This window comes from Fulmarus glacialis, unplaced genomic scaffold (genome assembly GCF_000690835.1).
Source record: "Fulmarus glacialis isolate BGI_N327 unplaced genomic scaffold, ASM69083v1 scaffold20991, whole genome shotgun sequence".
Classification (NCBI taxonomy): Eukaryota; Metazoa; Chordata; class Aves; order Procellariiformes; family Procellariidae; genus Fulmarus; species Fulmarus glacialis.
The window spans coordinates 625-11,083 of NW_009194932.1; the positions used below are offsets into that span (position 1 = coordinate 625).

The 10,459-nt window shown below is 45.1% G+C and overlaps 1 protein-coding gene across 1 annotated transcript in view; it reads left to right on the forward strand.

Annotated features, from left to right (window-relative positions):
* ZC3H12A (zinc finger CCCH-type containing 12A) overlaps positions 1 to 5,596 on the forward strand; it is a gene marked incomplete at its 5' end in the record, with an annotated part of 6,216 nt that extends 620 nt beyond the window's left edge. The window contains 4 exons of the mRNA XM_009587943.1: positions 2,631 to 2,770; positions 3,561 to 3,795; positions 4,349 to 4,455; positions 4,572 to 5,596. Of these exons, the coding sequence (XP_009586238.1) occupies positions 2,631 to 2,770; positions 3,561 to 3,795; positions 4,349 to 4,455; positions 4,572 to 5,596 (1,507 nt within the window). The remainder of the gene's footprint in view (positions 1 to 2,630; positions 2,771 to 3,560; positions 3,796 to 4,348; positions 4,456 to 4,571) is intronic.
* Positions 5,597 to 10,459: the final 4,863 nt, after the last annotated feature.

Consider the following 10,459-nt stretch of genomic DNA (forward strand, 5'->3'; position numbering starts at 1 on the left):
TCTAGTATATGGTGTCACCAAGGCAGGGCTGCGACTCACCCTCAGCATCTCGGGTGTTCTGGTGGTGATGGCGCAGGTCCTGTCAGGTGCTGCAACCAGAGGCAGCCTGTGAGGCTGCTTGGCTTGGAACAGTAACTTGGGAGTGCGGGAGCCCTAATATCCATGGAGCACCCAGAATTTCTGGGCTGGATATTTATTGGCCTGATGTCCCTGCTTTCACTTTGGCTTTTGTTCCCCAGGATGGCAAGCACTGCCTGCCGCCACCCCAGCCCCTGGTGCTGCACTCCGCACCTCTGCGCAGGGGGGCCTGGGCTCCATCAATCTCATGCACCAGGTTTCTGAATTGGGCTTTGTCGTTGCAGTTCAAAAGCAAGCCTCCTTCACTGTGTTTTAGCTTAATAGATCTTGTAATGTGTGTTTGTGTACACAGACCTTTTTATTAAAAAACAAAACAAAACAAACAACTAACAGGGTACACACAGAGCTGCTGCGTGCATTACTGTAGACTTTGTCTATGGTGAAAGTGCTGAGTGGAGATATGTTTGCAGGTGTGGCTTTCTCTAAGCCGTGGTTGACAGTTCTGAGAACAGGACTGAGAAAAGACGGGGTACAGTTTGCTGTGCGACTGACGAACAGAGCCTGCGAGTCCCAGGGCAAATGAGGAATCTGGTGGCAATCGAGCAGGGCCGGAGAGGAAAAGGTGTGACCTGGGCGCCTGCAGGAGAGCACAGTCCTGTTGCTGCGGCTCTCCAGCAGCTGTGCAGTCACTTGAGGAAAATGGCCCATTGTGAGACCTGGGCTGATAAGTGTGACTCTTGCAGTGAAGTTTACTTTAGATAAGTGCTCAGGCTTAAACAACAGAATTGGTTGTGCTTTTTGAATGAGGAGCCTCTCACCCATGAAAATTATCCCAAAAAGCACAGGAGAGATCACAGCAAATGTGACTCAGGGCAGGCCAGGCAGTAATAATGCTGCCAATAGGACAGAGTTTGACATGAGAAGAGCAGCCTGGCTTTTTTAAGCACTTTGCTAAAAGGGGAATTCCATTCTGAAACTTCCTGTATTGATGGTGTGATGTTCCCTGCTGATTCATTTGCAGTGTGTACAGCGGCCTCCCTGAACAGCTCTTGACAAACATATGCAAATCATAGTGGAAATTAGCTTTTACTTCCTTCTAAGGGAATTTTTTCTTGGCTGCTGCCAAATCAGATCAGCCCAATTAGCTACCTTCTGTAGATTTGAGATTGGTAGCAGGGACTTGGAAAAAATCTCTGGTTTTCTCATTTATCTCTAAAAGACTGTAGAAACCTGTGTCTGGCTATCTATAGCAAAACCAATCTGACATTGGAGAAAATTTTTAGAGCATCATTCTTCTTATTGTTAATGTCAGCCTTTCTGTAGTTTGGGATTCTTAATGAAGATGTGTTACGTGTCTCTTTAGGTGTTAGTTGTGGTGTTAAATGTATAGTTTTTATAGAATAATTATTTTGGTCCAACTCTTCAGTTTTCTTAATAGCTTCAAGAAGGGTGAGGACAGGAGGAGAAATAAAGTTTCTTTCTAGTGGTACGGTTGTACTGCAGTAATAGCACTTCTTAGCAATGCCTCTGCTGGGATGTAAGCTCTTTGGCCGTTACTTTATGGAGGAGTTCACTAGCGTGCTAAGTGGTGGTGGGAGTTGAAACGTCATTTAAGTGTAGATGGGAAGAGTAAGACTTGAGGCAGGGGTAGTGCCCAGGTGGGCAAAATCTTACTGAATTATGAGACCAGTTATCTTCAGCATGGTACATCTTACCAGAGTGTCATCCTGAAATGCAGGTTATTAGATCCCCAGAATGACAAATTGGGCTGTAATACAGAAATGTTGAAAGTTTGCCAGAACCATTATCAACAGAAGAGCTGATTACACTGTATATACTGGCACTCGTAAAACAGGAGCGGTAGTTTCCTCTTAGAAGTTCTGGAAACTTATTGATATGACCTAATGAATAACTAAGAAGCAGCTTTTTGCATTGGTATGTAGCTTCTGATGCTGTTGTCAAACTGCCAAGTGCTGTTAAGACATTCGGCACTGATCCTGTTAACAGGAGATGTTGCTATTTCGTGTAAATAGTGCATTTGTAACTGACTTTTTGGGCTGTGATGTAATGAAGAATCATCTTTCCTCAGTGCTGATGTCCTTGAGTGCATAAAATGTCTTGTTTTCCTTAACTTTACAAGCAAAACAGCTAGTGAGGGTACAGTTTACACTGGCAGAGGTTAGCCACTGGTGCTAGCTGGCAGAATAGGACAAAGGGTGTTCAAGATCACATTGTACTCAGGGCTAAAAATAAAGATCTAGAGTCCAGAGTTGAAGCAAAGGCTCTGTTTCAGAGCAGCAGCAATAGTTATGGCTGCTTTCTCCCTCCCACTGAGGATTTGGGTATTTATTGGTATACGGAGGTGCTAAAAGCAACAGTAATTCTGTAAAGATCTTAGTGCTGCTATTTACACGAGGAATACTGATTGTGCTACTCTAACACTTCTTCACTAAAGGTTGTCTGAATTGCTGGATCCATTTGCTTAGTGTATTGCCTGACTAGTCTGTACATAACCTGAATATTGAAATTCTCAATTTTCTTCTTCGTTGCAGCCATGGAAATAAAGAAGTGTTTTCCTGCCGAGGTATTCTTCTGGCTGTCCAGTGGTTTTGGGACAGGGGACACAAGGATATTACAGTCTTTGTGCCATCTTGGAGGAAGGAGCAGCCACGACCAGATGTACTTATAACAGGTGTGGAAGTATGAAAACCAAAAGTAGCTTTTCAGGCTTACTGCTTTGTCACTTAATGAGCTTGCAAAGTTCTGGCTAGTTAGTAATTAACTTATGAATGGAAGATCTAAGTAGTAGGAGATCCAGTAAGCTGAGCTGACCAGTGAGAATTAGTCATTAACTTCTCCCCTAAGCAAGTTCTTGCCTGGATCAGTTGGAATAATTCAGAGAACAAAGAATGTAATACTACTCAGCTTCCTAACTTCTTGTCTTTTATTACTTGCATTTTTTTCAACTTTCAGGGACACATCTTTATCTATGTATTTGACTGTAACATATTTGACACTGTAGACTGTATAGAATTTCTACATACTAAAAGTTGAAGCTTGATGGGAGTTTAGTCAGAATTATTCAAGTTGAGGGGAGTTTGCTCTGAACTTGTAAACAGCTGAGATTTCTAAGTATCTCTACTCAGAAATCTATGCATGTAGTATGGCACTACAAAAGATACTAGCCTGCCAGTCTTAAATGCAGATCGCACTTTGATGCATGCAAAGGATTACGTGGATGGGACTTGCTGTATTACAGCAGCCTCTGTGGTGTGCTCTGAGTGTTCTCGGGTGCCATGCAGGCACTGCGGCTAGGAAACCACCTCTGACAGCCTGATGGATGGTATAAGAAAAGATGAGAATACTGGGTTGTGGAGAGATGAAATGACTTTATGTGAATTTTGTCGTTTATTTATAATATTACTTTATCTGTGCAAAGGCCTTGGGCTACGTAAGTATGTTCACAGTTGTGTTTGTTCTAGACCAGTACATTCTCCGTGACCTTGAAAAGAAGAAAATTCTGGTCTTCACTCCTTCCAGGCGGGTTGGAGGCAAGCGTGTTGTTTGTTATGATGATCGATTCATTGTGAAACTGGCACATGAGTCTGATGGCATTGTGGTTTCTAATGATACTTATCGGGACCTGCAGAACGAGCGTCCTGAGTGGAAGAAATTCATTGAGGAGCGTCTGCTGATGTATTCCTTTGTTAACGACAAGTATGTTCCCATTCTTCCTTTGCTTTTAAAAAAGATCCGTGTGAGCATGCTGTCTTGTTTTAATGAAGCAATGGCAAGTGATGCATGGAAAGAGCAAAATGCTGGTACAGAGTAGAAAAAAATCCTGTGGAGATGTGTTTTGGTAGAAGGAAGTGTGGTGGGAAGAACTGCCCGACTGTGGTGAGGTACAAAGGCATAAGGAATTGGAGTCATCTTAATAGCTGTTCGTGGTTTGGAGCTAGGAGTTCTGCCGTAGTGGAGTTCCTAGGAGAGCTCCAGGACTTGATTTCCTCACAAGACAATCATTAGCAGGCCCAGCAGCAAGTACTAATTCTGGTCAGCAACAGAGCACAAAACCTCTTCTGTGCCTAAAGTGAAGCACTTTATACCAGTCTTTACTAGGTGACAGGAGAGTTGTCACTGCAGTGAAATGGGAAAGCTTTTTAGGGCTCAGATAGCTTTTAACCTTCAATGAAATGGGAGACTTCTAGAAGAAATGAAACCCTGACCCAAGGAATTGAACTGCTCCTGATTGAGACTTATTTTTCTTTAGGTTTATGCCTCCAGATGATCCCTTAGGGCGACATGGCCCCAGCCTGGATAACTTTCTCAGAAAGAAACCTGTGGTGCCAGAACACAAGAAACAACAGTGCCCTTATGGTAAGACCTGCCTTCTAAACATGAAGACTGAGGTGTCTCTGCAAGTGTAATTCATGTATTTAGTAAAATTCAGCTGGTCATTCCATGCTCATTCCATGCTCTGCCTTTCCTTGCAGGGAAGAAATGCACTTATGGAATTAAGTGTAAATTCTACCACCCTGAAAGGATCAATCAGCCCCAGCGCTCATTAGCTGATGAACTCCGAGCCAATGCAAGGTTGTCTCCTACCAGAAGTACCAGTGCCAAGGAGGAGAAAAAGGGCAAAAGAGGTTCCCAGGCAGAGCTCTTGTGCTCTGTGACCACAGAGAGTGATAAAAGCTCTTTGCAGAAGGTCTCTGCAGAGAGGAAAAGCTTGACCCACAAAGCAAAGCCCAGCGATGTTCCGCTTCAGGTCAAAGGCTGTGTGTCAGGCAGTATCCCTCCTAACAGTGGGAACCACAGGTCCTCTGACAGGTACCAACAGCCTCACATGGACTCTCTGTCTTATGTCTCTCAGGAGCATTTCGACTCAGGCATTGGGTCTTTGGAGAACCAACTGTCTGACATGTGGCCTTACAGATCTACCAGTCACTGTGATCATTCCCATGCTGATCAGGTGGCAGTCTGCACCTGCGGTAGGCAGAGACCTGTCTACCCACATTCGCCCAGCTTAGAGCAAAATGGTCTGGTCTCTTACAAGCATGGTTCCCATAAATCTTCTTCCTCTGGTGCTAGCTTCTTGCAGTATAGCCCTGAGATATCTCACTCAGGACAACCTCACTCTTTCTCAGGCTATGGAGTACCTGTACACCCAGCTAATCCTGGGCAATACAGTCTGCCCAATGAGTATAATGCTCCTCCACCCCATTCTCATGAGTACTGGTCTGAACCATACCAGATGCCACCTCCTCAAGTGAGATCTACCAGTGTGCGAGATCCTCGTTCAGTACAGAGAGCCCCAGGGCCAACCTATAGGGACTCCTGCCAGTGGGCTGTCTCTGACCAGTTTGCAGAGGAGCGGGCCAATGTGCATGTCAAACTGTGTGGCATATTCCATCCCCATTTAGTTGATGCTGTGATGAGCCGTTTCCCTCGGCTTCTGGATCCCCAAAGGCTAGCTGCAGAGATACTAACGTACAAGTCTCAGAACCCAGGTATATGAGGCAGATGCCAAGGGCAGCCAGGCATGTGGAAAGCTTGAGGGGCAGTGTTTGCACTCTGTAGCTGCTATAGATGCCTTCTGAGGGCTCCTCCTTATTCCTTGGAAGTACCAGGCTCCAGCTGGAGGCTGGATACCAGATGTGGTATGCTGACAGCAAATTCTGGTCTAGAAATGACATCTCTCTTAGAGAGGCAGCCTCGGGTCCCATCTGCCCCAGAGAATGTTGAAGAGGCTCTGGGTGCTGAACAGAAGAGGCTGCAGCTTCAGAACAGGGTTTTTCCTTTGGGGTTGCACGGTGAGTCAGGCACACCCTAAATTCCTGCAGTTGTTAAGAACTGAATGTGACCTTACTCCTCCCATTAGCTTTGAGATGGCTTAGTGTATTAATCAGGCATAGAGAAGGAGGACTCGGGGGGGCTTGTGAAAGATAAGGGGGTACTACCTTTGCAGTGGCGTGAGGCTTATTTGTGAAGACTGAAATGCATTCTCAAGCCTGTTCTTAGCTCTTAACTAAGCCTCTTTACTAAATCCTACCATGCAGATCTGTGGAAAATGTTGGATTATAAATCTAGTATGAAGCTAGCTTTAGCTGACTTTAATTTGGTTTTATTGATGCACTTCTTTAATGATGCTTTCCATACCCCTCCCACTTATGCTTACCTTCCTGAGACAAGGTAATTCTCCAATACGTACAAGTGCTTAGCAAGCTGCTCAGTTCCCAGAAATAAGAGGAGCTAGGAGTGCAATCCTTTCTCAGGATGAGAGGCCTGACACTGCTCCAAAGCTACATGCGAGTTGTGTGTTCAGCATTTGCTGAAAAATGCAGTTGTCAGAACATGTGGATGACCACGCTGTTGATGCTGCTCTAAAACATTGACCTTGGCTGGTAACCTGTCTTAGGCTGTCTCTGTATAACACTGATGAGGATTTATGATGATGTGCCTTTTGTCTTCAGACAGCAATAGTTTTGAGCATTCAGTAAAACAGCTGTAGTCATGTCTGGACTGCTGCCAGTACTGTTCCGGAGGATTCCTTAATATTTTTCTCTGTAAAGCTGTTGCTTCATCTTCCTTCTTACTAATGTTTTCCTGTCCCCTTCAGCTTTGTCAAACTATAGCAGCGTCCAAAAATATAAAATAAGACTTACTTGGTAAGACTGTTCCCCTTTCATTCCCTCTTACTCTGTAAGATGTTTTTTACTGTAGATACTGTAACAGATTTTAAATATGGAAAACCAATTGCTGTAGTAATTGGTTCTGGTCCTGGAATTTCATTGTGCTTAGAACGCAAAGATGTTTCTTGCACTTGCAGGCCAGAAGCAGTTGATTTGTTGATACACATTGTATCTGTGTTTTTTGTTATGTTTTTTAAATATGTCCATCTTGTGGTTAAACCAAGGTTGTTGAGTGGCAAATTATGAAGGGGAGAGTGGAATACAGCTGTTTCTGAGAACCCTCTTCAGGAACGGTTTTGTCTGTTACTGTTCTTCCCTCTGACTGTCCAAGGCGTGACCTACCCAGACTGGCACCATGTGCCATAAAAACCACAGGGACACAGAAACCTGTATACCTGGTTAATTATGATACATTACAAATTAGTAATGTTTCATGTTAGTAAGCAAAATGCTTCTTAATTTTAAGTAACCTGATACTTTGCATATTTGTAAATTACAGGAAAAATGGTTTTTAATGTTATTGTCCAGCAACTTGCTGCTTCATGCTGTTTTTAATTAGTACTATTCTTGACTCAGCCATTGTGTTACTTGGCGTGGTGGTTCTTGTTTTTCTGGTGGAATGCTGATATATGCTGCTTCTCTTGCAATCAGAAGATTAACATTTTATACTCACAAGCTGACATTTTACTGAACTTTATCATTATGCAGTATATAGTTTATGTACCTAACGGAGGCAGCTGTGTGAAAGCCATGGCAAAGTAAGAACTTGTGTTACATAAATAAAAACTGCTGAGTTGAATTATTTTGTCTCTGGTGGCTTTTTGGAAGACCATTGAACATTTTGGCTGGCTTTCCAGGAAAGTCAGAGAAATTATCCTTTCTCCCTGGGGTTCCTCTGACAATCTTAGATCTCCATATGTAGTCTAATGGCAGCAACAGTCTGATGGCTGGATATTGACAGGCTTGTTGATTGATGCAGTGTGACAGGTCAAAAAAATCAAATTGTTCCACATTGCTGTAGCAGATAATAGCATGTCCAGTGTTTACTGTTTATTTGGCATTACTGAAGTTAGCTCACTCCGCAGGGGATGTACTGGCAGTCGAGGTGCAACGAGGCAGCAGTGTGGCTGGCATGTGGCTCTTAACTGCAGTATGAGAACTGCAGTGGTTTTGGATGTCTTGGGTGCTAAAGAATAGTACACTCCTAATTATTTTGGAATTAATAGTGCGAGCTGTGCTTCAGTTTTAATGGCCAGTTCCACAGTACGTTTTGGAAATAAATGCATGTTTTATCCAGTTATGTAGCACATCTGTGCCAGATGTTGAGCGTGATAATGTGCTAACTAACATGTCAAGACTTTGCTCTAAAGATTTGTTATGAACTGGGAAGGAAATGCAGTAGGAATATCAATGCTCACACTTCTGCATAAGAATCTTCCCTTCCTACCTGCTATACTGCCATACAGCATGTTCTTACCTGACTTGTTAACTAACTTGGTGGTCTTTATTCAAATTTGTGCTCTTAATTTAACACAGAGTGATGGCTATTTCTAGTTAATCAAAAACAAGGAAACCACCTGGAGATGGTGCTTTGTTTCAAAAAACAAATCTGAAATCTGAACCTCACAATCTGAAAGGTCATTTATTGGCTCCTGAGGATGTCATCTGAAATGACAGTAAGCTTGTGTGGTTCTGTACATGTATGATGGCTAGTGACTTGGGGTGGGGGGAATTAGGTGATGTGTCATAGATTTGATCAGATGTTTTAACCAGGTGAAGACTCTTCTGCTGTTTGTAGTGGGGTCTGTAGTTGAAAAATGCTGCAGGATTTTAAGGCTGGTCTTCCCATAAAATACATTAATAGATAATTTTGGTTTTGCAGGATGCATAGATGTGGGAGGGGAATGTTTATTTTTATTTCTATCAAAGCTGGACTGATACAGCTGAAGGAATTGGCGCAGAAGCACAGAGGTTCATTACCATAACCAGGAAGGGAAGAGCTGGTGGTGACTTAGCTTGGTTATGATGTTAACTTTTCTATTGCAGTGACAGTCCTGGTGGCACACAGAGCAATTTGGGAGGGTCAGCTCCTAACACAAATCTGGTCAAAATTATTCCCACAAACTGCTGCTGTGTGTGCTGCCATCCACCCAGAAAACCTAGTGGAAATCCAGCCACTGTTTCTCTGAGTTCTCTCACACAAGGCTTCTGTGTGCACCTGTGTGTTCGAGTGTAAGTACCGCTTTCTGGTGTGCCCCGCATCCCAGTGGGCCCGTTCACTGTGCTGCTCAGGAGCTCGGGAAACGTAGGGAATGCTGATTGAACTGTCACTGCTGCATATTTTCCCCCTGCACAAGTGTCCGCACTGAGTCAGAGGAGCTGCCTATCTGCACAGCACGGGCTGCCGTGCTCGGGCAGCCTCTCGCTGTGCTGTTATTGTGGAATTTTCAAGATGCACCCTGTGGCTTACCGCTTCCTCGGGGCACATCAGTGGGGGGGACCTGTCATGACTGCTGTGCCGTTTGCATTGTGCTTCTTACCCATGTAAAATAGGTTAGATCTCCTTGTCAGCTTACTGATCTGTTAGAGTTAAGGAGGTCACACACAGGCACCCTGTTGAAAGTTTCCTGTAGTGCAGCGGGGTTGCCCTGCCTTCATCCTTGGCCTTGTGCAGTTGGTAGAGCCTTGTGCCAAGCCCCGCAGAAGGCTGGCTCCTCTTTGAGCAGCTTTTCCTACCCTGACAGGTAGGAAGTTCTCCTTGAAAGGGGGAGCTGGAGAATGGGGTGCACAAGGTTCCTGAAAAGTGCCAGGGCACAACCATGGGAAAGAGAAGGAGAATTGCTGAGATGATGCAAGGCTGTTTCTGTTGGACAGTGGGGCCAACAGGAGCTGGCTAGAGCAGCTGTGAGCTCTGCAGAACAAGTCTGGTGAGCCCATCCATGGCTAGCTCTTTCCTTCTAAATCAAGCGTGCTGTTCTTCACCCTCCAGCAGTGGTCAAGTCATTCTCACTTGGCATCTGCGTTGTTTCCTGCTCGAGCCAGGTGCCTGCTCTCAGCAGGAGGGGATCGCTGTGTCTGCACCCTTCTCAAAAGCACAAGGCAGGGTAAAGGGAACTAAGGAGGGTGGGTTGGGCTAGGAAAAACTCTTTTGAGGTGAAAGTGAGGAGGCTGAGTGGGGGTGCTTGCAAAGAGGAATGAGGGGTCCATCAGTGTGTTTTGGGGGTAGAGGAGAACAGTCTCCTCTTTGCCTTCCCAGTTGTGCTAGAAATAGTTGGAAAAGGTAATAAATATCCATGCGCGACAAAAGGACGAACAGGCAGGGGAAGAGCCCTCCTTTAGAAGTCAGTGCTGCAGGGTATCTTGACTTTGTTTTTGGTTTTTTTTTTTTTTAAATCGATACTCAAAAGAGGGAAGGAAGAAATGAGAAGCTGTGCTGTGCCAGAGGTCAGGGTAGAGACTGCTGGATTCTTGTCTCTCCTTCCCCTGGGCCGGGCGGTGACCCAGGGAGGGCCCTGGGCGGCAGATGCAGCCCCCTGCTCCCAGCCCAGCGGGGATCAGGCACCCGGTGCCTGCGGGGCCCCAGCCTGCTCTCCAGGGTTTCCTCGCCTCTCCCCTGCGCCCGCTGCCTTGTGCCCTTCTTGCTCGCTGAACTTTCGTTTGAACCCATCTGGTTCCCTCCCACTGGGGGA